At 46.3% G+C, this 27,407-nt stretch overlaps 1 protein-coding gene across 1 annotated transcript; it reads left to right on the forward strand.

Annotated features, from left to right (window-relative positions):
* The first annotated feature begins 1,216 nt into the window (after positions 1-1,216).
* Positions 1,217-26,451, forward strand: Dnajc27 (DnaJ heat shock protein family (Hsp40) member C27). The gene is made up of 7 exons (XM_048436634.3): positions 1,217-1,471; positions 4,444-4,526; positions 7,516-7,585; positions 10,863-11,027; positions 11,690-11,812; positions 18,883-19,043; positions 22,358-26,451. Exons 1-7 carry the CDS (start codon positions 1,382-1,384, stop codon positions 22,488-22,490), a joined length of 825 nt encoding a protein of 274 aa, XP_048292591.1. The 5' UTR covers positions 1,217-1,381; the 3' UTR covers positions 22,491-26,451.
* The last annotated feature ends 956 nt before the right edge of the window (positions 26,452-27,407 follow it).

Raw genomic sequence — 27,407 nt, forward strand, 5'->3', positions numbered from 1 at the left:
GAGAGGCTATTCCCTAAAGGGCAACAACAGAGAATGAAAACTATTTACATTGTTTAATAGCGTTTACTTTGTATTGGGTAGCTATGCTGGCTAGTTTTATGTCAACTTGACACAAGCTAAAATCTTCTGAAAGGAGGGAACCTCCTCCATAACATCAGATTGTAGACAAGTCTGTAGGGCATTTTCTTAATTCATGATTAATGGGTGGTGCCATCCCTGGGCTGCTTAGTCCTAGGTGCTATAAGAAAGCAGGTTGAGCCTGGGGGTAGGGGGTGGGGATGGGGTGGGGTGGGTGGTGGTGGCATACACCTGTAACCCTAGCACCCTGTAATCCCAGTACTTGGGAGGCAGAGACAGGCGGATCTCTGGGAATTGGAGGCCGGCCTGGTCTATAAGAACTAGTTCCAGGATAATTATAACTGTTATACAGAGAAACCCTGTTTTGAAAAACAAACAAACCCCCCAAACCAAAAAAAGGTTGAGCAAGCCTGGAGGAGTAAGCCAGTAAACCGAGCTCTTCCATGACCTCTGCCATCAATTCCTGCCCTAATCTCCTTTGATGATGAATAATATGAAAGTGTAAGGCAGGTTAATTTCCTCCCCAAGTTACTCTGGTCATGGCGTTTCTTCACAGCGATAGTAACCCAAAGACAGAAGTACAAGTAACACAGAGGTGACTTAAAGGAGGCTGAGAACATGCATATGTTTCATAAAGATTATATATTTATTTTTGTTTCTCTGAAACAGGATTGTACCATATAGCCCCTCTGGTCTTGAAAACATAGAGACCCGCTTGCCTCTGCCTCCAGGATGATAACATTTGCCTGGACACTCTGCTAATTACACCATCTCTATGTGACTGGAACATTCGCAGAATCCACTGCGATCCTGGGAGGTCAGTCCCCTTCAGAAATTGAGGGGTTACTGTAATGACGGAGAAAGAAAAAAAAAAAAAAAGGCCATAGTTTGCTTAGAATTCTTGGCGTGACTGGGCCTTACACTAAATTTCAGAAACTCCCCGTGACAGTTACTCTTCTTTTTGCCACTAAGTGCAGACTAACCCTGGGCCAAGCAAAGAAGCCCCGATCTCCAGGTGTCACCCACGTCGCCCTGGCCCTCCAGGACCCGGAGACCCAGTCCTCCCAAGCCCCGCAATGACGTCACGGCGCGCTGTCATCGCGAGACTCCGCTCGCCCTCCGCGGCTCGCCGCTTCCCAACCGCCCGCGACGGTCCGAGGCCAGGCAGCGGTGGGGATGGCGAGCCGCGGAGCTAGGGCGGTGACGAGCGCAGCGGCTCCGCCATTGGGCAAGGAGGCCTGAGGGACGGGCTGGCTGGGTGCATAAGGACACCGGAACCGGCAGCCTCGGCAGAGCGAGGGCGATGGAGGCCAACGTGCCGCCGAAGCGGAAGGAGCCAGCCAAGTCCCTCCGCATCAAAGTCATCTCCATGGGCAACGCCGAAGTGGGGAAAGTGAGTAGCGCTTGCTGCGAGGGGCGGGGCCGCCGCTTGCCGGAGAGACATGCTCATTGGCTGAGAGAGTAGCCACTCAACAGCCCGAAGCCCCGCCTTATCCCTGCTCCGGGAGCATCCCTGTGCTCACCTGGGCCTTGCAGCTTCCAGAGGAAAACTACCTTGACCTTTTTGACCTTTGGGTCGCACGCTCTTTACTAACGTCACCCCCCACAAGAAGGTGCCTGGGGTGGCCTCTGACCTTTGACTATATTTCGAAGGTAGTAAAGAGGCCTAGGTCCCAAATTTATAGCTTAAATATCAAATTTGCTTTCCGAGAGAGGGGTCCAAGACATGAAGGTGGGGGAAAGTCATTGCCTCCTAGCTGTGGCGTTTAAAGGGATGTCTGTGATAGATTCAGAAAAATGTCGCCGGGCACAGTGACATTCCCATCACCAGAACATAACAACCTACTGCGTTTCAGGGACCATGCCCTGACCGCCCAGGATCTTACGTTGTTTTTGTTTTAAATTTCTCATGCTGTCAAGTCATTTTCGCAGAGAAGCCTTTATTCATTCATTCATTCTTTCATTCATCTATCTGTCTTATCTATCTATCTCTTTGTTTATTTATTGGACCGTCTTTCTGTGTGTTCCATCTGCTGCATATTAGCTATTAAACTTCCTCTCCGATGGGCAGTGGTGACCTAAGACTTTTCCCAAATGAATTCAGATGCTTGTTCTTACTCAAGTTTTCTCAACAGGGGAAGCTGTTGGTTAAGAATCCCAAAGTGGGCAAATCAGTGACAGGGAGCGGGATTGGAAGCAGAGTCTGCACTCTCCCAAATGTGGAAGACCTACTAATGGGAGTATTTAAACCAGTACACTGCACTTAGAAGATGTTCAGTGAATATTTATTAGTGCTTTACTGTTTAGCTCCCCCCTCTACTACTTAGGTATTGTTGTGAACGTGTTAACCGAACCTTTGTTGAAATTTAACGTGTAATGACTATTAACTATATTTCAACTCTGGTTTACAAAGCAAAGAGAGTTGGGAGAGTCAGTGCTGGGCAAGCACGGAAAACAGGTCTATGCGTAGAACCCTGCAAAAACCTGAGCTAGTGGCACAGGTTTCTGAATCCTAGTGCTGGGCAAGCAGAAACAGGTGGATCCCTGGCCCTCACTGACCAACTATTCTAGCCGAGTCAGTGAGCCGCAGGTCCCAAGAAAGACCTTGCCTCGCCAGGTGATGGTGGCATATTTTTAAAAATATGCTGTCGAAATTAACATATATATAAAAAGACACGAGGTCCGTGGTGAATGGGAATGTTGGGTCAGATCCTAGCACACCTTTGAAAACTGGCACGACCTTTGGGGTCCATTGTCAATGCAAGAAGTTGGATTGAATATTAATAAGAGTCGCTGAGAAACATCAAGTTTCCCACATGGAAAGGAATAAGCCCTTGGGGTTGGGGTGGGCTGCTGCCAGAGCCCTTACTGTGTAAGCCTGGTGACCTCATTCAGCCCCCAGAACTCATGGTAGAAGGAGAGAACCTTTATCCAAATTTCCAATTGTCCTTCAACATAGGGCACATACATAACACACACACACAATCAAATTGGAGGGAAAAAAGAAAAAAGATATTGGAAATAACCCTTTTCTTCCCCAAAGATTAAAAGCCATAAAAAAAATCTTGAATAAAAATGCCTTAATGAGGGCTGGAGAGAGAAGCTAGTTCAGCTGTTAGAAGCACTTGCTACTTCTGCAGAGGACCAGTATGCAGCTCCCAGTACCTGTGTCAGATTGGGTGGCTCCCAACTGCCCGTATCCCAGCTCAAGGGGAGCTAACGGCCTATACTGTATTGTGTTGCCACCTGCAGTCACATGTGTATACAGCCACAGACACACAGATATACACGTAATTAAAAATAAGATTTAAATTCAAAATAAAAGCCTTGTTGTGATGTAAGTCCCATAGAAATCACTTATTTAAAATATACAACGCGCTGGTTTTCAGTTCACTCACAGCTGTGAAACCGTTACCATCATCAGTTGTAGAGCGTTTTCATCATCTCCTGAAAAAAAGTGTAGCTATTAACAGACTCCCCCTGTTTCCCCTAACCATTAACCCACTTCCTGCCTCTGTGGATTTGCCTGTTCTGGCTATTTCGTATGAATGGAGCCACATACTGCATGCTCTTTTACTACAGACATCTTTCACTTAGTGTAATGCGTATAAGGTGAATCTTTGTTGTGGTATGTTTTAGTATGTTCTTCATATCGTAGAAATACATTCCATCATGTAGATGTAATACATTTTATTCATCCATCTGGGTTGTTTTTGTTTTTGGATACTGGTACTTAGGGTAATGATAATGTGGACTTGAAGACTTAGGCCTTGAATCCAATATGACTTTAGAGTAGATGCTCAGACATGTGGATCTGGTCCTGGACGGCTAGATGTGGCTATTTGTGTTGAAAGTGGGAGGGTGGGGAAGGTCTGCAGAAGGAAAGAGCAGTGATTGAAATAAAACCAGAAACATCGTATTTAGTATGAAGGTAAGAATAAAATTCTTTTCTTTAAGCTCTTCACTTGTGGCCTGGTTGGTGGCTCACGCCTTTAATCCCAGCGCTAGGGAGGCAGAGATGTGAGGCAGCCTGATCTTCATAGTGAGTTCCAGGTCAGCCAGGGATGAGACCTCCTCAAAACAAACAACAAGGAAACCCTCACTTTTTATACTTGTTTCAGATGCCTTTTATTTTTTTTGTCTTTTGGGGATTTGTTTTATCTTTGAGGTCTCGTGGTTGAGGCTGGCCTCGATCTCCTCATTGTTCTATTTCTCTTTCTCGAGTGCTGCAGTCGCAGGCACCCTCTGCCACGTCAGCTCGTCTCTGCATTTGAGAACACTTTCATGTTCCCTAATGAAGAAATGTACTTACTTTACACATCTTTCCAGTGTGTATTACTAAATGCGTCATTCTTATCCTTCTAGAGCTGCATTATAAAGCGCTACTGTGAGAAGAGGTTTGTGTCTAAATACCTGGCAACAATTGGAATTGACTATGGAGTCACAAAGTAAGTATACTGTTCCTCTGGCCTGTGCATAAGGCAGGTACTCAGAGTGTGTCCTGAGAGAGTCCGAATCTGCATTAGAGCGTATGCATGGTTGCATTGAAATAGAGGCTTTGAAGATAAACTGGGAAGGATGGGGTAAGGGACTTGTTCAGGTATCTGGTGCCATCTTTTCAGCTGACCAGTGTCTTAGGTACCTGCTAGTTCAGACCTGGTTTTAGATGTGGGCCTATCTGGCACTGGGGCGTCTGAGGACGGATTTCTGTGTAAGCAGGTCCTACCAGCAAGTGGGCTTTTAGGCTGCTTTGTCTTTTGTTGGTTTATGATCTTGTTGGAATCCAACAGATTTGAGAATAATGAATTTGGGGATAAGTGGGAATTTATTTGGAGTGAATCTAGAGTGGCTGGAGAGAGGATTAAAGCAGCAAACAAAACAAAACAAAAGCAAAATAACAACGAACTTAAAAAATGCCACCAAAGAATAGAATTGGGGTAAACAGCCTATTTCTCCCCCCACCTTTTTTTTTTTTGAGACAGGATTTCTCTTTGTAGCTTTGGAGCCTGTCCTGGAATTCACTCTGTAGACCAGGCTGGTCTCAAACTCACTGAGATCCGTCTGCCTCTGCCTCCCAAGTGCTGGGATTAAAGGTGTGCGCCCCCACTGCTCAAAAACAGCATATTTCTTCGACATGGAATTTCAGGCTTTACTGTAGAAAGCTTGTGCTGCTTGTATCTGTTTATTATCCCTGATTTTGAGACAGGGGTATTCTTTTTTTGCTAACATTTTTATTTATTCTTTGAAAGTTTTATATGTTTGCATAATGTATTTTGATCATATCCACCCACCATTACCTCCATATGTGCATGGATGTGAGGCCATTCACTAACATGGGCAACCTACCAGTGGCCACATTCTCAGAAGGTGGTCACTCTCCTTCCCTCAGCAGCCGTCAGCTGCCTGCCAGTAGCTTCTCCTACCAAGGACAGGGCCCCAAAGGTTCTCTATCCGTGCTGGAATTTTGACTCTCTTGACCTGGCCTTGTCCAGGTGACACTAGTTCTGTGAGTTGGGTGTGTAGCTGCCATGTCATAACCAAAGTCAACATTTCACATCTTTGTTTCCCACCTGCCATTTCTTACATTCTTTATGCCACCTCTTGCTTTTTGGTCCCTGAACTGGCTTAGTCGAGGCTGATAAAGAAGATTCATCCGTAATTAAGCATTTATAGTTATCCTTCGCACTTTGACCAGTTAGCATTTCTGTATTGACCGTTACCCATTACAAGAAGCTTCTCTGACCAAAGATGAGAGCCACACAGGTCTATGGTGAGTATTGAGAAGGCAGTTTGACATCATGACCTTTGAACAAAACACTAGTTCCTCCTCATCTGTCTTCTCCCGGCCATAGCTTTTGACCAGGTTTACAGTATCAGGCCTGAAATCCCTCCTGTGGTAGGCTGGATATCCTCCTAGCTGCCATGCCAATATTACGCCATGGACATATCTTACCAGACAGGTTGATTTTGTAGCATGTAGGGTCCACCACTGGGGAAGATCATGACCTTTCTCCCCTAGCATCTTCTGATACTATGTAAGCTAGCCAGGAGGAACGGAATTTCCTGGTCAGTCAAGATTGATTTTTTTATGTCCTGCATCCAAAGTGAGTACTGTAAGAAGAATTTTTATGTTTTCTCCAAATGTCCAGTATAGTGCTTCTCCCTGGTGACTGCTTGGTAAATATTGTTAGAGAGATGTACTTAAAGGTGAAAATTTTCCCTATCAGATTATGAAGGTAATATTCAAGGAGTTCAATAAAATTGATGAGGTATATCTGTAACAGAATGTCAATTGTATGAAGGACAGGGTCAAGTTTATGTATGTCCTTCCAGATTGTATTAAAGTAGTTCAGGTCAGTGGGATCTAGGAGTTCTATGTAAATTCTCCGCCATTTTTCAACTGAGAGCCGCAGAAGGTGTTTTGCACATTCTCTCTAAAATGTAAAACTTGTAGCTCTTGGCTGTGAAAGTTATGAAGGCCTTCATTTGAAATACACATTTCTTTCTACTTTTCCTTCCCATTTTCTACTTCCGAGCATAGTCATCAGTGATGTGGTGGGTCATCCTATTTAAGGCAGCTTTGTTCAGAATCCATATCAATGCTTAGTTTATCTAAGAAATGGAAATTGCTGTATAATACCATGGAATTGTAACTTATTTATTTATTGAGACAGGGTGAATTGGGCTTACCCAATAGACTATTCTCCTTCTTACAGATTTTTTTTAGAAAGATGATTATTCCCTGATAAGTATTGTGAAAATTCCTTCCCAAGGGAAACATAAGCCATGTTTACCCCTCTTCCCAAGATCTCAATGACAAACCAAGGCAAGATTCCACCTAGGGAACCAGTGCGTTTCTTTGGCTTACAGAGCATAGGTGAGGGGTCACCTGTGGTGTGGGTACTCCTCTTCCAAAAGGTTGCAGTAGAAAGTCTACCAGCTGGAGAGGGCTTCCCCATGGCTGCACAAATTACACCCCTTGTTGTCCCCTGTGTTCACAGCCTGTATCTCTATCCCTTCCCCAAGGCCATGTGCAATTAAGATGGTGGGGAGTGACTGGATACTCTGATGAGGTTCTCATGACCCTCTCCCCACTCCCCACTCCCCACCCCCCTGGGACATAACCAGTCACCAAGCTCAGGTGGGATCAGCCTTTTGCAGTTGGGAGCAGCTGTTGGTTCAGGGTGTGGACTGAAATATCTGCAGTGGGAGATGGGTTCTTAGTCAGGGCTCAGTGTTCAAAGCAAGGCAAAAGGCTTCTCTTGTAGACTATCCGGAATGTTGGGCAGTGGTGGCTCAAAAAATGAAAGGATTATCTGGAATTAAGAAGAGGAGGAAGAAAGCTTCTGGAAATGTGACCTGTTTCCTTTTGAAATCCATAAATAACAAATGTCAATGCAAAAATACAACCTTTGAGATGGTCTCTGAATATTTCAGGGTCCAAGTCAGAGACAGAGAAATCAAGGTCAACATCTTCGACATGGCTGGACACCCCTTCTTCTACGAGGTAAGAAACCTTATATCCTGTCTTGACGCTGGAGACAGTGGAAGTTAGTTCAAATTGCGTGTAAAGTGTCACTCACGTTGGCGGCTTGCCTTCTGAGCCTCGACTTAGTGAATATTCTTTGATCACCTATGCTTTCCTAGAATCGAGATGGGAAGTTTCATGGCTAGTGTTTCAAATATTTGTCTGAAGAAGACATTTCCACTTTAAGAGGGTGCTGGCCTTTCACTTCAGACCTCAACCCAGAGTGTGAGCGGATAATGATCACATTCCCTGTGGTTGTAACAGCTCAGCAAGGGCCCTGCTTTCACAGCAGGGCTATGACCTTCCCATCACTCCCCAGCCATGGAATAAGGCAAAGCAGCCCTGCTTGGTTTATATTCGGCGGTGTGGCAGGCCCTGGACGAGTCATGCACTCTCTGCTGGTGACCTGTTTGCTGGCTTGGCCACTTCACTTTAGCCCTTGTCTTTGTTATTTCCTGCTCTGTGCTTGCTTTGCTTTATTTTGCTCTGGGTTCTGGGATCTTGTAGAGCCCGAGTTGCCAGTTGCAGACTCTTCTGTGTGCTGAGTGCTGTGGATTCTCTCCTCGGCGTTGCCTCGTGTGTCCACAAACGCCAAGATGATGTTCAGTGGATCTTTTTAGGGCTTTTTTGTTTGGACTTTTCATAGTTTGAATCCTTGAATCTATAAGTTATAGCCTTTAGCACGTTTGGACATATTCAGTCATCTTTTTCTTTCTTTCTTTCTTTCTTTCTTTCTTTCTTTCTTTCTTTCTTTCTTCCTTTCTTCCTTTCTTTCTACCTATCTATCTTTCTTTTTGTTTTTGTTTGTTTGTTTGTTTTTTGAGACAGGGTTTCTCTGTGTAGCCCAGTCTGTCCTGGAACTCACTCTATAGACCAGACTGGTCTCGAGCTCACAGAGATCTACCTGCCTCTGCCTCCCAAGTACTGGGATTAAAGGCGTGTACCACCACTGCCCAGCAAAAAATTACATTGGTTTTTGATGTGTATACATGTGGGCACATGAATGCCATGATTGTGTGTGTGTGTGTGTGTGTGTGTGTGTGTGTGTGTGTGTGTGTGCGTGCACGCATGCCTGTGTGTAGGTCGGTGAGCTTTGGGGAGTTGGTCCTCTCTTTCCACCATCAAGCTTGTCAGGAGGTGCTTTACCCACTGAGCCACCTCCCCGGCTGCAGGGGCCACTGTGACCACCACAGCCAGCAGAGCATAGCCAGCAGAGCGTAGCCAGCAGAGCGTAGCCAGCAGAGCGTAGCCAGCAGAGCGTAGCCAGCAGAGTGACAGTTCACAGGAGGCAAGAAAGCACTTCAGTTCACCATGACTCATTAGCTGGTGTTAGATCAAAGTTTAGGACCCTGAGTAGTTTATTTTAGGTACGTTTTAGCACAGCACAATTGGAATAAACGCCTCTGGTGATAATTAACTTAATCCTGTATGCACAGTAAAGTACAAAGTAATCTAAATAAAGGTCAGACGTGACTACATCAAAACTCTTTGTAAAGTGTATGAGATGGATTGTATAGATTAAAAAAAAACAAGTTCAAATGGACGGTGGTGACATGCGCCTTTATTCTCAGCACTGGGGAGTCAGAGGCAGGCAGATCTCTGTGAGTTCTGAAGCCAGCCTGTCCTACATAATGAATACCAGGACAACCAGGTTTCTGTAGAGAAACCCTGTCTCAACACCTCACACCAAAAGAAAAAAACAAAACAAAACCCCACCCTGTAATCCCATTTAAATGAGATTGAATTTTGGAGGGCATGGTGGTGGGGAAACAACTGGGGAATTTTGAGCCACATTTTAAAAAGATAAATTATACAGTGTGTCCTGGTGCTGGGAAGCCAGCTTGGAAGGCTTCAGCAGTGTGGTGAAGGCCGTACTGGACTCTGTGTGGAAGGGAGGGGAGAGGTGGAGAAGCATGCAGACATGATCCATCCGCAGGACCGTGAGTCTGTTGGAGGGAGACAGGGCAGCACTGATGTCCCCACGTGAGAATTCAGTGAGACATTCAGCCATCCGGTGCTGGCTAGAAGGAAGCTGAAGCGGGGAGCAGGCTGATCTTGGAGACTGTCACAGTTGAACCTATGTACGTGGTTGATAGTGTCTAATTGTAAAGAAAGATTCAGAAAGGAAGAGGGCCAGGACAGGATTTGGGGTGGGGGGGATTGAGAGTAGACAAAGGCAGAGAGAAAGAGTTGGTAGAAGGTCATTTTTATCTATTTCATTATATTTATATCTATAACATGTATATGTCTATTCTATACTCACATGTATGTCTGTGCACCATGTGCTTGTGGTGCCCTCAGGTCAGAAGAGACTGTTGATTCCCCTAGAGCTGGAGTTGTGAATGCTGTAAACCATATGTGGGTGATGGGAGTCAGACCTGTGTCCTCTGCGAGAACAGCCAGTGCATTAGCCACCGAGCCATCTCTCCAGCCCTGGTAGAAGATACTTTAGGAAGCTAAGAAGATGGCTCATTGGGTCAGGTGCTGGCTGCACAGCGCGAGGACCCATATAAGAGCCAGGTGTGGTAGTTCACATCTCTGACCCTTGATCAGAATGTCTGGACAGTCAGGACAGTTAGACAGAATACAAGGAAGAAAGGGAGAGGAGCTTATATGAATCGTTTTTCCCGGCGCTGTACTAAATGGATTGCCTTCGTGACCTCACCTGGTCCTAGTCCTGTGATCCTCGTTTACAGATGAGGAAGCACAGAAGGGTTCTGTGATTTGCCCAAGGTCACACAGCTTCTAGTGGTGTGAACAGAACTGCCTGCCTCCTCAGCTATGCTCCTTACCATTCAGTTCTTTGATCTCTGAGTTTGGGGTTCAAATTGATATATGACCCTGGAGCAGTCTGGAAAGCTCTGCCTGGAATGCTGGGTGAACTCTGGGATGTGATGTTTGTGTGGTGGCAGCCATTGCTCATAACTGTGTCATTTTCCTTTAAATTCCTTTTGACTGTTTGCCTACCTTACGGAGAAGGTCTTGACACAACTGTCTTCCAAATCTGCCAACAGCTAGAGAGTGCTCGCCTGAGGAGCCATGGTCTGATTTCTGCTACAAACCCTCCTGACCTACAGATTTGCTTGTTTCATTTTGATTTTACATAAAGTCCTCTAAAAGTCAGTAAATACTGAGATATAATAATGAGTTCTCTGACTACAAAAAAGGACACACTTTGTTAAGTTAATGGCTGTGAAGTCCATCCTTACAAAGATCACAGAGCCAACACCTTGTGCCTCTGTTCTTCCATCTGAAGGTCCGAAACGAATTTTACAAGGACACCCAAGGTGTGATATTGGTCTATGATGTTGGACAGAAAGACTCCTTTGATGCCCTTGATTCATGGCTGGCAGAAATGAAGCAGGAACTTGGGCCTCACGGGAATATGGACAATATCGTCTTTGTTGTGTGTGCCAACAAGGTAACTGTTTTGAATTGGTTTGCTAATGTGGCTGTTTGAGGACATGGAAAGGCAAGAGCTGGATGCATGGCTTAGCCTGTAATCCCAGACCCAGGAACTGAAAGCAGGAGGCTTATGAGCCAGGGGCCAGCCTGAGCTATATAGAGTCCAGGCCAGCCTGGGCTAATGAGACCTTGTCTTCAGTCTACAAACATGGATGCACACACACATGCACACTGCAGAAGGCACCATTTTAGAACATAGAACAATTGCCTTGGAAAACATGCCCCAGAGACAGAAACCACAAAAACCTGGTCTAACTGGTTTTTTATTTATTTTTTCCCTTGGTATCCAGCTTGAGGAAGCAGTCTGGGAAAAACTTGACCTGGTGGGAGGGGTTGATTATAGCAACAGCAGAAAGTAGCCCCTTGGATAGGACAGGCCATGATGTAACTTTCACAGATGTACATAGTGGCTGCTTTTTCATGGGAGGAAGTGGGAAATGCAACCTAAATTAGACAGAAAACCCAGTCAGTGGGTTTTTGTTGTTTGGTCCCATTTAGCCTGGCAATTTTATATGTCACTCTGACGCTCAGAGATGAAGACTTCACTGGGCCTGATACAGTGGGACAAGGATGGATCTTCTCTCTGCCTCCTCCCGACTTTCTGACTGTCTGTTTCAGATTGACTGCACCAAACACCGCTGCATCGATGAAAGTGAGGGGCGTCTTTGGGCTGAAAGCAAGGGGTTCCTGTACTTTGAAACATCGGCACAGACTGGAGAGGGAATCAATGAGATGTTCCAGGTAACCAGACGTCCTGCTGTAGGGTTTGCAAAGCCAGCCATGTCTGTTTAGAGGTAAAAACTCTGTGAGAAACAGGACAGTAATGAGACTTTCTCAGAAAAGAGAGAGAGGGGTGTGGCGGGAGAGAGAGGTGATGGATCTGTCTCCTCTGTTGTAGGTCAGACCTGCTCATCCTAACAGTCACCTGGTGTCGTAGTTACTGTTCTCATTGCTGCCATCAAATACCTGCTAAAGCACGTTAAGGAGGCAAGGGGTTGACTTTAGGTCACAGCTGGAGTACAGGCCATTGTGCAGGGAAGCTAAGGGGATGGAGGTTGCAGCGTCTGGTCCCGTTGCACCCACGCTCAGGAAGCAGAGAAAGGCGAAGTTCGTGCTCAGCTTGCTTCCTGTTTATTCAGTCCAGGACTCATCCCATGGAATGATGCTGTCATATTTAGGGTGAGTCTTCCTAACACAGTGTAGAAAAGCCCTCACAGACATTCTGCAGTGAACATAATTCCATCAAGTAGATAGTTAAAATGAACCATCACACCTGGGGAAATGCTTCAACACATGGATGTCTGCTTCTGACCTCTGGAAGCCTCACATTGCCATGGAGACTCGAGATTTTTACCTTTATATTTTGTTTTTGTTTTTTGAGTCAGGGTTTCTCTGTATAACAGCCATAGCTGTCCTGGAACCAGCTCTGTAGACCAGGCTGGCCTCAAACTCACAGAGATCCACTTGCCTCAGCTTCCCGAGTGCTGGGATTAAATTATGTGCCACCATTGCCTGGCTTTGGATTTTTACTTTTATTTTGTTTGAGACATGGCCTCACTATGTAGTCCTGGCTGTCCTAGAACTTGCTACATAGACCAGGCTGGCCTTGAACTCACAGAGATCCGCCTGCCTCTGCTTCCCAAGTGCTGGGCATGTACCACCACCCCTGACTAGAGTCTAGGAATTTGTGTCTAGAAAACAGTCCAGGTGATTGTGGTGGTCTTCAGGTTTAGCAAGCTGCTGTGCTACTTCACTGGGATGGAGATTTTTCTTCAAAACCGTCTTTGGCTAATGGTGTTGCGTTCATAGGAAGCTTGGCTGTGGCAGAATTGCCTTGTTACACATGGTGTCTAACCTGTACTCACAGAGGTTACAGTTAGCTTAGAGGGTTGGAGACCATCTTTGCAGAATCCAGCTGGTCACACATAATAATTCAAAAGGCAGTGGAAGGATGTGCTCACATGGCAGCCTGAGTAGATGGTCATTTCTTGTTATTGTGTATGTGTGTGTGCACGTGCACACGTGCTTGTGCGTGCATGAGTGCATCGGCTGAACATATGTGTACAACTATACTCTCAGGTGTGCAGAGGGAAATGTCTAGTGTCTTTCTCTCTTGCCCTCCACCTTTTGAGTCTGGGTGTCTCGATGAACCTGGAGCTCACCAGCTGTCTAAACTGGCAGCCCGACAGCCACTAGTATCTGCTTGTCTATGTTTTACGTCTTCCCCACCTAATTCTGGGGCTGTGGGCACCAGCTACTGCTCCTGGCTCCCTAGCCCCAGATGTCACTCTTTTTTTTTATTTTTATTTTTGCAACAGGGTTTCTTTTCTCTCTCTCTCTCTCTCTCTCTCTCTCTCTCTCTCTCTCTCTCTCTCTTGTTTTTTGTTTGTTTTGAAACAGGGTTTCTCTGTGTCATAATCCTAGCTGTCCTGGAACTAGCTCTTGTAGACCAGGCTGGCCTCAAAGTCACAGAGAGCCACCTGCCTCTGCCTTCTGAGTGCTGTGATCAAAGGTTGTGCCACCACTGCCAGGCTTCCAGATGTCATTTTTTATTTTTTTTTAAAGGGGAACAGTTTAGATGAACACTCTGAGACCCCACCTTTTTTTTTTTTAAAGATTTATTTATTTATTATATATACAATATTCTGCCTGCATGTATCCCTGTGAAACAGAAGAAGACACCAGATCTCATTACAGATGGTTATGAGCCACCTTGATGTGGTTGCTGGGAGTTGAACTCAGGACCTCTGGAAGAGCAACCAATACTCTTATCCTCTGAGCCATCTTGCCAGCGCCCAGATGTCACTTTTTAAATCCATTAATTTTGTGTAGTTTTAAGAGATGTAGGCTACTTGAAACAGTAAGTCATAAAGTCAGGGCTTGATCCATTTGGAAGTGGAGGTGTGAATAAGCTATTTTTCTTCTTATGACTGTCTGGCGTTTTGAGGACTTTCAGCCTTTCGGGTAGTGGAGCTATCCTGCACAGTCGGTCTTCATTGCTGGGTGGGATTGTACTGACTGTGTCTCTGGGTTTCCTTCTCCCAAGAGGTCAGTCCCCTGGAAGACAGGTGCCACCCTTGGCTGGCAGGGTGATGCTGGGTTGCTGTGCTTCCTATTCATTTGCGCACTTTGGTCTGCGTGTATGCCTGTGCATATCTGTGAATCATGCTCACTCTAGTAATGGCTGGCAGTTCTGGGTATTCACACGTTTCACCTTATTTGAGATGTGTGACAACATGTGGCAGCTATGGTTTTTATTTCAATATGAGAGCATCTCAGGGAGTGTATGTAGTAACTGTGAGAGAATACAGTATGTTCTTTTGTAATTCAGAACCTTTTTTAATAGATTGATTTATTTATTATGTTATAACATTCTGCTTACATGTATGCCTGCAGGCCAGAAGAGGGCACCAGATCTCATTACAGATGGTTGTGAGCCGCCGTGTGGTTGCTGGGAATTGAACTCAGGACCTCTCAGGAAGAGCAGCCAGTGCTCTTAACCTCTTAACCTGGAGCCATCTCTCCAACCCCTAATTTAGTACTTTAACTGTAATTATGTGTGATCATTTGATATGCATATACAATGCTTTACTATGCAAATCAGGAGGCCCTGCTGGTTGGAGGTTGCAATCTACCCTGGCCTGGCAGCAACATAGATAACACCCCCTCCCTAATCTCCACCCCAGGCAGAAGGTGCCCTGTTCTCCACCTGACCTTATTTGGAGACTGTCTCTAGGCCCAGATGCCTGAGTTATCTCTAGTGTGACCCTGGATGTAGTTCCCTGCAGAAGCTTTCCCCTGCTGCCCATATGGTAATTAGATATTGTTCTAGGAAATTTACGATAGGACTGTGCTTCCGCAGATTATAACTAAGACTTGTACTGGGAGCCTTGTGATAGGTGCATGCTGTTTAATGCAAGTTAGGTGATTCGCCACTACCATCCCCGATCCTTTATATCCCCTGTAATATGGAATAAACCTGAGTTGACTCACTGAAAAAAATCTTCATAGATTAAATTCCATTCTCTCTGGCCTCTGTGCGTCTCATAAGGTGGAAGCCATGTTCACTCTCTAACGTCTCTATCCACATTGCACCTTCTTCCATTTCTGGATGCTTTGGAGAGTCCGTCTGCACCTTTGGTTTGCAGCGGCAGACTATGCTGGGGTGTGTCTCTTCAAAGCTGGGGTTTATTCATTTCTTAGAGTGCCTGGTGCCCACAGAGGAGCTGGGTGGAGTCACAGGCTGTTGTGAGCTGCTAGGTATTAAACCCAAGTCCTGCGAGAGCAGCCATACTCTGTACTACTGTAGCCCCAAACTAAAAGCTTTTTTGTTTTGTTAAAAGTAGGTATTTTTCATCAAATGTGGGAAGTCTTGCTTTTTTATTTCTTTGTTTGTGTGTCTGTGTGTGTCTGTGTGCACACACATATGGAGACCAGAGGACAGTCTTGGGTGTCATTCCCCAGGTTCCATCCCATTGTTTTTTGAGACGGGGATCTGTCACTCACCTGCCACTCACCAATTTACCCAGGCTGGCTGGCCGGCAACCCCAGCACCACCGTCTCTGGCTCCGCGGTGCTGGATTATAAACACAAACTCCTATGTGCAGCATTTTTAGAAACGGGGGTTGGACTGAGGGCCTCGTGCTAGTGCAGCAGGTCCTGCCAGCTAAGCCGTCTCCCCAGCCCTGGTTCTGCTTCTGTGAGGCAGGGTTTCTCTGTGCAGCCCTGGCTGTCCTGGAGCTCGCTCTGTAGACCAGGCTGGCCTCAAACTCACAGAGATACGCCTGTCTCTGCCTCCCGAGTGTTGGGATTAAAGGCGTGCGCCACTACCACCCGGCTAAATAAGATATTTTTTCAAGATATATTTTCCTTTAATTCTTTAAGTGTATTTTTCTTTATTTCCTTCCAGTCTTTCTTATAGCTAGCTGTTTTGAAGTCTGTCAAGTCCAGTATTTGAACCAGCGTGGGTTTAGTTACCAGTGACTGCTTTTGGCTGACAATGGGCCACCTTTTCTGGTCCCTTTGTATGGTAGTGATGTTTTTATTGGGTACCACATCTCTGGAGAGTACGTTGTAGAGACCCCGCAGATTCATCTGTCTTTGCCAGAAGAATGTTGCTTCTTGCTGCAGGAAGCAGATTGCAATGAATTTGCATTTTTGTTTTAATGTCAGAGTTCTAAGGAAGCCCTAAATGTTTCCTAAACCCAATTTGGCAGGTTTCAACTTCCAAATTCTGCCTCTGGCCAGTCATGTTGGTCTTGACTTTGGTATAATTAGGATGGGTTAGGTTCATGAGGTGCATGCAACCTTTCTGTATGCCCCAGGGGGATTTCAGGAGTATCCAGTAGGTGTTCTGGGAAGGCCAAGCTCAAGTCGGTGTCTTGGTCTAGCTCTTCTCCTGGAAAGTATGGATTATATTCTCAGCTCCTGCCTGACAGGCCTGAGGTGGCCTCCGTCTCCGTATGAGTAACCTAGTTCTTGCTTACAAACCCACAAAGAAGCCCAGCCTAGAGTGGGCCCAGCTCTGCCCAGTTCCCTTCTGCCCAGTACCTTGCTCTTCTGATTCTTCCACTGCTGTAGCCTCAGACTCTGGTCTCTGTCTCCTTCTCTCAGTGGGACTCCGTGTCTGTAAGATCCAGATATGGCCGCTAGGAAGAGAGTTGGTAGCTCACCTCCGCATAGTTTTTCTGTTGTTCACTCCTGAAAATTGTGTTGACCGACAGACAGGAGGTTTGGTCTAGCTTTCTACACTAGATGGAGCTAAGCTAAGGTTACCGCTTTGACCACACTCCTGTGGAGACTACGACTGGGTGTCAACACCGTGTGTTCTCACAGCTGCCTGTGCTCCTAGAATCTGTTTCAAGTGAATCCAGGCTACAGAAGACGTCAACCCTAACTCTAGCTTGGGAACTGTGAGCCCATCTTGGTCTTTTGTCTTCAGTCTGATTCTTAGTAGAGAGGCGGGTAAAGGAGTCTTTGTCCTTGACAGGCTGACAAGAGCATGGTAGAGGGGTAGAGGCGCTGCTCTGTGGGGAGCCTGGAGCTGCGCTTTCCTGGTGACTCAATCCGACAAACATTCTCTTGATTTCCTACCTGTGTAATAGAGACTTTGTGCCAGGAGGAAGGTGGTTCTGCCTGATCTGACATTGCTAGCAAAGGGTAATGCTAAGGCCACCACACGGGAACCAGCACCCTCTGGTCCTGGCCTGGTGGCTTTCCCCATGGTGCTCTTTCTTTCCAGATGTCAAGATTTCTTATTAGGTTCCCAGTTGGTTTGCAGTTACTGGAAATGAGAAAGAGGAGCTTAAGGGAAAGATACATTTTAAAAAGACTTATTTTATTTTTAATTATGTGTATGTGTTTTTGCATGTGACATGAGGAGGCCAGAGGTATAACTTGAAGGCAGTTGTGAGCCATCTAGCATGGGTGCTGGGATCCAAACTCTGCTCCTCTAGGAGAGCAGTGCACACTCTTAACTACTGACAGTTCTCTAGCCCCAAAGACACCTTTACACAAGGAGATAAAAGGTGCTGTTGAAGAATCTGAAAGAGAGGAAAATATTTTAAGAGAAACTAAGGGAAGAGGAGATACACCAATTAAAAGTAGTTATAGGCACTGGGAGTACACAGTACTTGCCTAACAAGAAGGGCAGGGAGAAAAGAGAGGAAAAGAAGGGGAGGAGAGGAGAGGGAAGAAGGAAAGGAGAGATGGGAGGGAGAGGAGACTTAACTGTCCTTATAATTACAGAAATGTGAGCCAGAGAGATGGCTCAGAGGTTAAGAGCTCTTGTTCTTGCAGAAGACTCAGGCTCCGTTCACCCAGGAATACATACTGCAGAGTTGCCTGTGGTAATGACAGCCTATTATCCTAGCACTGAGAGTTCAGGATCACCCTCTACTACATAGCTAGTTCAGGGCCTGCCTAGGCTATGTGAGACCATGTCTCAAAAACAAAAAACAAAACAATTCAATATTGTCTGCAGTGACCAACAGACTTAACTGGCTAGTCCAGGAATAGAAAATGAATAAACTGGGGCACATAGTAGAAAACTGGAGCCGCCATGAAACAAAGAAAGTCTGTCGACTCTGAGGCAGATCCAGGGCTGAATCCAGGTCCTTGCTCACACTAAGCCATCACTCTACTGCTGAACTGATCCCCCAGCCTCCTTCTTATTTTTACTTTTTGTTTTGAGGCTGGGTCTCCTTAAGTTACTGAGCCTGGTCTTGAACTCACTCTGTAGGTTGGGCAGACCTTGAACTCCTGCCAGGTAGCATGGATGGCAGGCATGCATCACCAGGCCTGCACAAGATGTATTACTGGGAAACTGCTAAGCATTACGTTGTGCCTGAGATCTTGCGTGTTTGTGTATGACATGTGCTGGTAGCAGATGTTTCTGTAGGGACACCAAAGTATGCTAATGACGACTGTATCTGGAAAGGAAGACTCTGGGTAAAGGAAGTTCTTAGATTTTACTGTTGGGATTTTTCTAACAGTGTTTATCTATTACCATCCTAAAATATGCTTCTCTGAGAGTAGGATTATGAGTAATTTTCATTTTTAAAATTAAACTAATAAATTTTAAGTTAGCTGATACTTTTCTGCCTTAAAAATATGTAGTTAGGGGGTCGAGTAGAGTCCTAAGGCCCTGGGCTCTGTCCTCAGTGCCAAGGGAATGGATATAAATACAGTTCTATCCCATGAGGAAAGTCTTCCAAGTGAGGGGATGACTCGTGACTTTGGAGAGTCACTGAAGTGTGTGAAAGGAGCTCTTATTTCCCACATTCACATCTCTGGGTGTGTTCTCTTCGCAGACCTTTTACGTGTCCATAGTTGACTTGTGTGAAAATGGCGGGAAACGTCCTACTGCAAATAACAGTGCTAGTTTCACCAAAGAACAAGCCGACACCATTCGCAGGATTCGAAATAGTAAGGACAGTTGGGACATGCTGGGAGTCAGACCTGGGGCCTCGAGGTAAGCAGCTTTGGGGTGCTTAGTGCGGAGTTTTGGAAGGGTCCAAGGCTCTGTTGCCAAAAGTAGTTCTCAATCTTTCTTCTTCTAATTGGCTGGACACTTGAGGATGTGTGGAAATAAGTTTCAGAAGGACTCTGCCCCACTAACTCAACACAGAGCAGCGAAATAGAAGGCGCATTTCCTACTGAGCGGGCTGTGCCGTGTTTCTGCCAAACACGTGGTGAAATGGTTGGCTCCACCTTTGCCGGTGTTGAGCAAGAATCTGACACAACCTAAGAAAGCTTTCCAAAAAGTCATCCTTAAATCATGGAGTTTTAGAAGAAGAAAGATGTCTCAACTTGTTGTCATTTTTCTGGGGAAATAAGTGATCGCTGAGGCCCCAGGAGACAGTGGTGTCTCTCGGCCCAGGAACAGTCTGCCCCGCTGCCTTTCTCACGAGCCCTGCTTGCTCTCGTCTGTGATTGGTTATGTGTGGTTACCTGTTTTATTCAAAAGATTTATTTAGGAAGAGCTGGGCATGGCAGTTGAAGAAGAAAAATTTGGCTCTTTATTGACTTTGGTTAACTAGAATCTACCAGAGCTCTCGTAAATTCCAGGGCCTCTGTGATTTCTGTTCCCTTAACCCATATAAACACAAGTTTATCTGTACAAACTGTATTTATCAAATGACATTAGCACATTTGGGACAAATCCTTGAACATTAGAATGTTAAGTTCTAGAGAATTCTGTTTGTACTTGTTTGGGGTCAAATGTTCTTACAGTTCTTGGACTTTAAAGAGATCTCACCATCTGTAGGTGAGAGATTGTTGACACACACACCTGCACCAGTCTTGTTTCTCTAGAACTTTCCCTTGATAGTCTTTCTGTGCCTGTAAATCTCAAAAGGCACTCCGTGCAGGGACCATGAATAACATTGAGCCCATCTAGACATATCCCCAGAGCACATCCCTGGCCCTGCCCTAGATTCCATCTTGGAGAAGGAGGGTATCCTGTACTCACCTCAAGGACACAGGATCTTCGAATAAATACAAACTCTGGCCGTTCAAATTTCTTCCAAGAAGGAAAATGCTTTTTGATAATATCAAGATTGCATATGCAGCACTGGGGAAGATGGCTCAGTGGATGGAGTGTTTGTTCTACGTGTATGAGGACCTGTGTTTGGACTCCCAGTACCCACACAAAAGCCAGGCATAGCAGCATATATGCATCCTAGTTTTGGGAGGGCAGAAACAGGTGAATCCCTGGAGTATAGCGTGATTTCTAATTTGTCTTAATAATAAAAACCTCAAGTCAGATATAGGGGTAAATGCTGAAAGATCAGAGAAGCAAAGCAGCCAGCCACTAGTTCTTACCACTCTGAAATCCTCAGACTGAATGGACTGAGCTCTTGTCCCCTCCTGCCTTATATTCCTCTCTCCACCCAGCCATTATCACTTCCTGTCTCCACCTCCCTAGTGCTGGGATTAAAGGTGTGAGCCACCACTGCTTGGCTCTGATTCTCTTTTAGACTGGTGTTACCTCACCAGTTACCAGGGTGGCCTTGCACTCACAGAGATCTGTCTGCCTTTGTCTCCTGTGCCACCACTGACTGACCTCTGTAGTTAACTAGTGTGGCTAGTTCTGCACTCTGATCTTCAGGCAAGTTTCATTTGTTACAGCACAAACAAAAGTATTACCACACTAGTTCACAGGCCACCCAGTCTAGCCAAAGCAGCCATGTTGAGGCCTAACAGACCCAACTTAGAAAAGAAGGTTGGGAGTGACGGAAGAAGACAGTTGCCATTGACGTCTGGCCTCACACATGCACAGACACAGGTTCACACCACACAAACGCACACAATAAGCCAGGCTGTGGTGGCGCACACCTTTAATCCCAGCACTCAGGAGGCAGAGGCAGGCGGATCTCTGTGAGTTCGAGGCCAGCCTGGTCTACAGAGTGAGTCCCAGGACAGGCTCCAAAGCTACAGATAACCCTGCCTTGAAAAAGAAAAAAAACAAAACAAAAAACAAAAAAGCAACAACAACACACACACACAATAAAAGACTACATATTGCATATGTAGAGTATAACATGCAAACAAGAACAAGAAAATTCAGGACTCATCCAGCAGCAGGAAGAGCTCTAACACGTATGCCTTAGACACATGGACTTATTGCCGTGACGCCAGACTTTGTACCGTCTCCAAGCCAGCAAAAGGCATCTCTGTAGTTGGGAGAGTTCTATGAGAAGTCCTGCCAACAAAAGGAGAAGGTGAAGGCACCTGACCCAGCATCATGCCATGCTGACAGGATCGCAGGGACTCTGGTGTCAAAAGGAAACTTGGAAAGTAAAACCATGTGACACCCGAGGATGACTGGGAGTGGAGATGGGGAAGGAATCTGCAGTCTCTGGGCCCTCTGCAGCCCGGCCCAGCTACTCGGAACCATGGAGTCATGGAGTCCTCTCAGCAGCTCCTCCTTCATTTTCAGCTGCTTCCACTTTTTTTTTTTGTTTGTTTGTTTGTTTAGTTTTTCGGGACAGGGTTTCTCTGTAGTTTTGAAGCCTGTCCTGGAACTAGCTCTTGTAGCCCAGGCTGGCCTCGAACTCAAGTAAATCCACCTGCCCCTGCCTTCCAAGTGCTGGGATTAAAGGTGTGCGCCACCACCACCCGGCACTTCCACTGACTTTTGTTTCATGTTGTATGAGCTCCCTTCCCTTGGCTGCCTCCATCTGAACTGTTGCTCTCAGGCCTGGGCTGCTGTGGCAATCTCCTCCCTGTCTCTCAACGGTGAGAAACAGCTTTCTCAGTGCCCACTGCCCCAGAATGCCTGCCAATGAAATCTAGTGTTTTCCCTTGTTTTGCTTTGGAGGTGGTAGCATCTGCTCTCTGCTCCAGACCTCTCCACCAATTCCTCCCTGGCATTCCCAAGTGCTAATCACATGCCTCTCTTCTTCCAGAAGCTTCTCCCAGAGGATTTTTCCTGGTGCCCAGGCTCTCATCCCTTCAGTTAGTGAAGGCTTGCTCTGGGCCCTTGAGTGTCTAGAGCTGCCTGGCAGTGGCTGACCCTTCTTGGTCTGTCTTCTAGACTCACAACCGTATTTTTCTACTTGTATAGGACCAACTGTCTGATTTTTTTTTGTTTGTTTGGTTTTTTGTTTTGTTTTTTTGGGGGCTTTTTTTGGTGTTTTTTTTTTGTTGTTGTTTTTTTAGTCTTTTAGTTCTACCTTTCAGAAAAGGAAATAATTCCATGGGAGATGTGTAATATATCCAGAGAGCTGGGATGCATGATTTGGGGCCAACTCAGTTACTGACAGAGCTCGGCGCTTTTCACAGGGAGGAAGTCAATAAGGCCTACCGGAAACTGGCAGTGCTGCTTCACCCGGACAAGTGTGTGGCGCCTGGCAGTGAAGATGCCTTCAAAGCAGTTGTGAATGCCCGGACAGCCCTCCTGAAAAACATCAAGTAGAAGGCAGAGGAAGCGACATGCAGGCTCAAGTGCACACTCCCCTTGAGGTGACATCACCAACATGGATTTTTCCTTCACAAATGCTCACTGTTCGGTTCCCTTATGTGCCGTCATTTGTAAGTGAATAGTGTGGGTGCCTGTTACCGTGTGTGGGCCTTTCGCAGTGGTGACCTGCTTCTGTGTGGGAGAGAGCCCCCATCTCTCATGTGCTGCATCTCGTTTCCTACTGCTGGAGAACTCAGTTTTCGTAATTGTTGCATCACCTAGGCATTCGCTTCTCAAAATCCATGAGGCTTCTAGAGAGGGGGAGGCCAGCAGGACACTTTGACTCAGGTGTCTCTCCTCCCACCGAGCCATCCCTCCATATACCATCGTCAGAGAAGGGGATAAAACCAGGAAAGAGAATGACAGCAGCAAGTGGACAGCACCCAGCCCCTGGGAGCTTAGCATCCCTGCTTCTTAGCTAGTATTTTAACCATCAACCTATGGTTAGATCCAGGCATGGGGGCACGTGCCTACAGCCCCAGCACTGAGGAGGCTGAGGCAGGAGGATTGTGAGTTTGAGGCCAGTCTGGATTACGTGGTGAGAGTCTTTCAAAGAAAAAAGGAAAAACAAGCACCCCTGTAGAAGAATGTAAAAGTAAGTTGGTACTGACTGGTCTGTCGACTTGCTTTTTTAGGGCATCCACTCTGTTCCTTCTTCAGCCAGCAGGGGGAGAGATGAGCCGGGGGTTAGAGAGAAAGATAGTGTCCTGAAAAGATAGGACCTGAAGTGCATCGTGAATCCCAGGTCTTTGCTCTGCCCTAGACATAGTTGCTAGTAGAAACAGCAAGGAGTGCTGAGCCCCTGGGAACAAGGGACCAGAAGCCAGGACATAAACACTTCGAAGGCGTGCTATGGATTACTCGGGGATGTTTGTTCAGCCACAGCACACAGAGGGAAAGGCCAGCTGAGCTCAGGTGTGTTGGGCACTAGACTTGTGTGCCTCCTCATGCCTGCCATAGGTGGTAGGAGAGGCAGGCAGGGACTTTCCCACGAGCGGTCTCTTTCTTCCACACCAGTGTTAATCTGCGTCTCTCCTCGCCCTGTTCTGTTGTCGTTCCCCACATCTGCTGTGGCCTCTCTTGTTGAATCCCTAGTTGCCCTAGACTCAGCTGACTGGAAAGAAGTATGATCTGTTGAGGGTACAGTGTGACATCTTGGGCCTGTGCAGGGCAGAATCTCTACAGTTTTTCTGTTTGGGCTACAGATTTCTGAAGAGAATTTTTAAATTACAAGGATGAAAACTCATTTCACGTAGAGAAAGCATCCTCCCTGCCTGGTAGACACAGCTGGGTGGAGCTGCATTTCTTACAGTGCTGGCTCATTGCTCGACTTCTGTCTCTTAGCTGTGTTTTTCATACTTTTAGCTGCAGCCGCTGTGCTAACTGGAGCTTTGAAGGTCAGAAAAGCGTTTCTAGGCTGTGACCTTTAAGCACCTACTTCCTAATGGCTGCCAAATAACATCTCTCCTACCTAAGAAGACACTCCTGTCTTACAGTCCAAGCCACTCCAGTCTATCGGACTGATTTTCTCTACCACAGCCTCGCTCTGCAAGGCTGTGCTCAGTGATGCTGAGCTTAAAGTGCTGCCCTTTATGGATTCAGATCTGTGGGAAAGAGATAAAGAGATCTGGGGCGTGGCTCTGTGATTTCTTCTGGCCCTTGAACTGGCTTCTCGGATGATAGAACTCCATCCACCTCCAGGTTCCTGTGGACTTCAGTTCTGCTTGAGGCTTTCTTCATGCCTAATGTACCCCACTATCCAACTGCTCTTGAAACAGAAGGCAGGAGGCCTGTGGATAAGGGATTGTTCTTGGCGCTATCAACCTGAGTGAGGGGCCCAGTTGAAAGACCCCCGAGGGATGTCTTCCTTTCGAGAGAGGCCCCCGTACCCATGAATCAAACAAAACCACACTTACGGATGCAAACAGCAAGAGGTTTATTGGAATACACAGGTACCTGGGGCGACAAGGTCTCTCGGAAGACTTGCGCGCCCGTCAGGCTGGGGTGAGGGGTTTTTATAGGAGAGCAAAAGCGCGGGAACAGAAGCGAAAAGCGTGGTTATGGGGATTCATTCCATTGGTCAATTCAAATAAGGCTACGAGTGCGCGCTCAGGCTCAGTGGCAAATTCTTGACCTTTTACCTAAATACCAAGGAGGGGGTTGTCCAGGAGCTTCCTGTTTTCCTTATCTCTTCCTGCCTTCCTAGCTGGAGACCCATCTGAATACCAAGGAGAGGGTTGTCCAGGGTGGTATTTTCCCTTTTCACAGTCTTCGCCATGGTTGTTAAAGATGCCTCGTTCAGAGCATGAGCAGATGAACCAGTCACAGCAGGGCCCTTGAGTGTTCCTGTGCGGATCCCTCAGAGTGAGTTGCTGAAATGGAGCCTGGGCTTGATTCTTACGTCTTGAGGCTTTGTTTCTGAGATCTTACTTGTTAACATTTGGGTGGCTGTATACTACTTTATAAATGTAATCACGAGAAAATGAAAAGGCTGAGCCTCAGGATCCCAGGGTTTTTCTGGTTTTCATAATCCCATCAGCAGGGCTTTAGAACCATTGACGCTTGCCTCGGGATGAACCTTAGCTTCTCGGAATCCCCTACAGACCTCTGTGCTCTTTAAATTCTTGGCACACGTGTGTGCTTTGTCCTTCACCCTCTTTACAACTTAACCCAGTTAAGATCTCAGAACATCAGCAGGAGTCGCAACACAGTCATTTCAGTGACTAAACATTTTTTTATAAAGGACCTTATTCCCCCCCCAAAAGGGGATAAAACATTTGAACAACTGTTATTAAAGAAAAGCCATTTCTTCTACATCTGAGTCACCAACAAGTGTCACTTCTTTAGCTTATTGGAAGTCCCTGGAGATATGTCAGAGTTAGCTTCCAGTCATCTCAAGCACTTTAGAATATCCTCCCCTTTGTCAGAGAGATCCTCTCCTTTCGTGCCTCCCAGTGAATGGCTGTTCTCCACTGTCAGTCTCTCTTACTTAAGCACGGCCACTTTATTTCCCCATTTCAGTGTGTCCTTGTTTGACCAGCTTGTCAACCTAAGAGTCCAGACAGACATTGAGGATAAATTCGCAGTCATTCTATAAACTGTTCACCATTCTTTAAGGTTTGTGTTTTACCTCAGGAAACTTGCTCTAGTATGTTCTCACTGATTGAAATCTCAGGTGGGAAGTATTTCTTTATACCTTCAAACTGGTACCTAATTCTGTCTTAGTCCAGTGAGCCAGGTCGGGCAGCCAGATGGCCAGTGAGCCAGGTTGGGCAGCCAGACGGCTGAAAGCTCAGTAGTGTAAGACAGGAGTGCCTGCCAGCACTGCATAAGGGCAGTGGCAGCTGCCACCAGGAGGATGAAGGAATTGCTTTTGGCCATGACAGTGCCCTCTTCCAGTTCTGGACTGGCACTTCCCTCACACTGCGACCCATGGAGCTAGGTCCCCCAGCATTTTTGGAAAACTTTCGAAAATGAATTTAGTTGTAAAATCAAGCTAAAGCAATTTCCACTGTAGGCTTCACCAGCAAGGAGCTGTTCATCCTTCTCATCCCGCTGCTGAGCACAATTTTAGACATGGTCAGTGCCCCTTGCACATTGATTGTGCCATGAACTGTCTCTGGGGAGGATGAACGTGTTCACTTGTGGTGTGGCTGTGGCTGTCATGCAGTGCGGTGCCGGACTGTCTGATACTGCTGTTCGTGGAAGGCCTGGCGCTGGGATGCTGGGCAGCTGGGGTTAGCTCTCTGCACATCCTTCCCCTTGACTGTGAATGCTCTTACAAGGTAATTTACATATTTGCTTTCTGTTGAAATAACCGGAAGTGTTAAATCTACCAGTTGTTTATGTCTTGTATACAGAGTGTCATATGTATTTAAGTTGTGTATTTTTATAGAGTAAAGTCAAATAGCAAACACTGGTCTGCTGGCTGCGTTGATTTGTTGAGCCCCTAATCTTTGGTGTAAAACTAGACTAAGCAGGAATCCAGTTCCTCATCAGCTGTGACCTCCATTCAGCAAGACGTTTTACTCACCATAATCTCTGCCCTCAGGAGGCTGAGGCAGGAAGATCATGAGTTTGAAGCCAACCTTGGTTACAAAGGGAGATCCCTTCTCAAAAACATGACCAAGTGTAGTGGTGCCTGCCTGTCCTCTACTCAAGCCCTCGGGACAAAAGGTCATTTAAATCCTGGTCTGTGCAGCTCGTTCCAGGCCAGCCAGGTTGTAGAGCGAGACCCTGCCTCAACAAAACAAAACAAAGCGGAGAAGGACCACTTAGTTAAGGCTCCAAAGGGAAAAATGCAGAAAATTGTATTTGTTGGTCCCTTAGACCAGTCTGACTCAATAATTAAGTGTGGCTTTGTAGCTCACATGAAACTATTAACTCATGTTGAAATAGTGCAGACCAAGCGAAAGGTGTAGCTCACTGGGGAAGTCTGTGCTAGCATAGATGATGCTCTGGGCTTGATGCTCAGCAACACCCCCCCCCCAAAAAAATAGTAATACTGATTGGCTGACTAATGTAGTTAATTCAGTTACCAAATCCTTAAACTGGTTTGAATCACCAGAGGTTGCGAGTCTTGCAGGACCACTGTGCAGAAAGCAGCCTGTCTCTGAAGACTTTGCTTTTCATTCTCATGTAGAATGTCTGCCTAGCATCCCAGGACCCCACAAAACGGCCTGCTTCACTCTCAGAACCACACATCTTACAGACACATTCCAAGTGCTTCACTTCTTACAGGGCCTATCTGTCCTCCCTGGCCACAGAGATAAATCCAGGGGAAAGGAATGTAGCTCCCAGCTCAGCCAGTCAGCACGCGATATCATTACCCACATTGTGTGTATGTGTGCGCACATGTGCGTGCCTGTGGTG

Source organism: Myodes glareolus, chromosome 6 (genome assembly GCF_982192425.1).
Source record: "Myodes glareolus chromosome 6, mMyoGla1.1, whole genome shotgun sequence".
NCBI lineage: Eukaryota > Metazoa > Chordata > Mammalia > Rodentia > Cricetidae > Myodes > Myodes glareolus.

What these genes read in the sequence shown, in the direction of transcription:
- Dnajc27 (XM_048436634.3), top strand. Translation starts at nt 1,382, where the DNA reads ATGGAGGCCAACGTGCCGCCGAAGCGGAAGGAGCCAGCCAAGTCCCTC. An exon ending in GAATCAATGAGATGTTCCAG is followed by an intron (nt 11,813 to 18,882) that starts GTAACCAGACGT and finishes TTCTCTTCGCAG; the next exon opens with ACCTTTTACGTGTCCATAGT. An exon ending in GTCAGACCTGGGGCCTCGAG is followed by an intron (nt 19,044 to 22,357) that starts GTAAGCAGCTTT and finishes CGCTTTTCACAG; the next exon opens with GGAGGAAGTCAATAAGGCCT.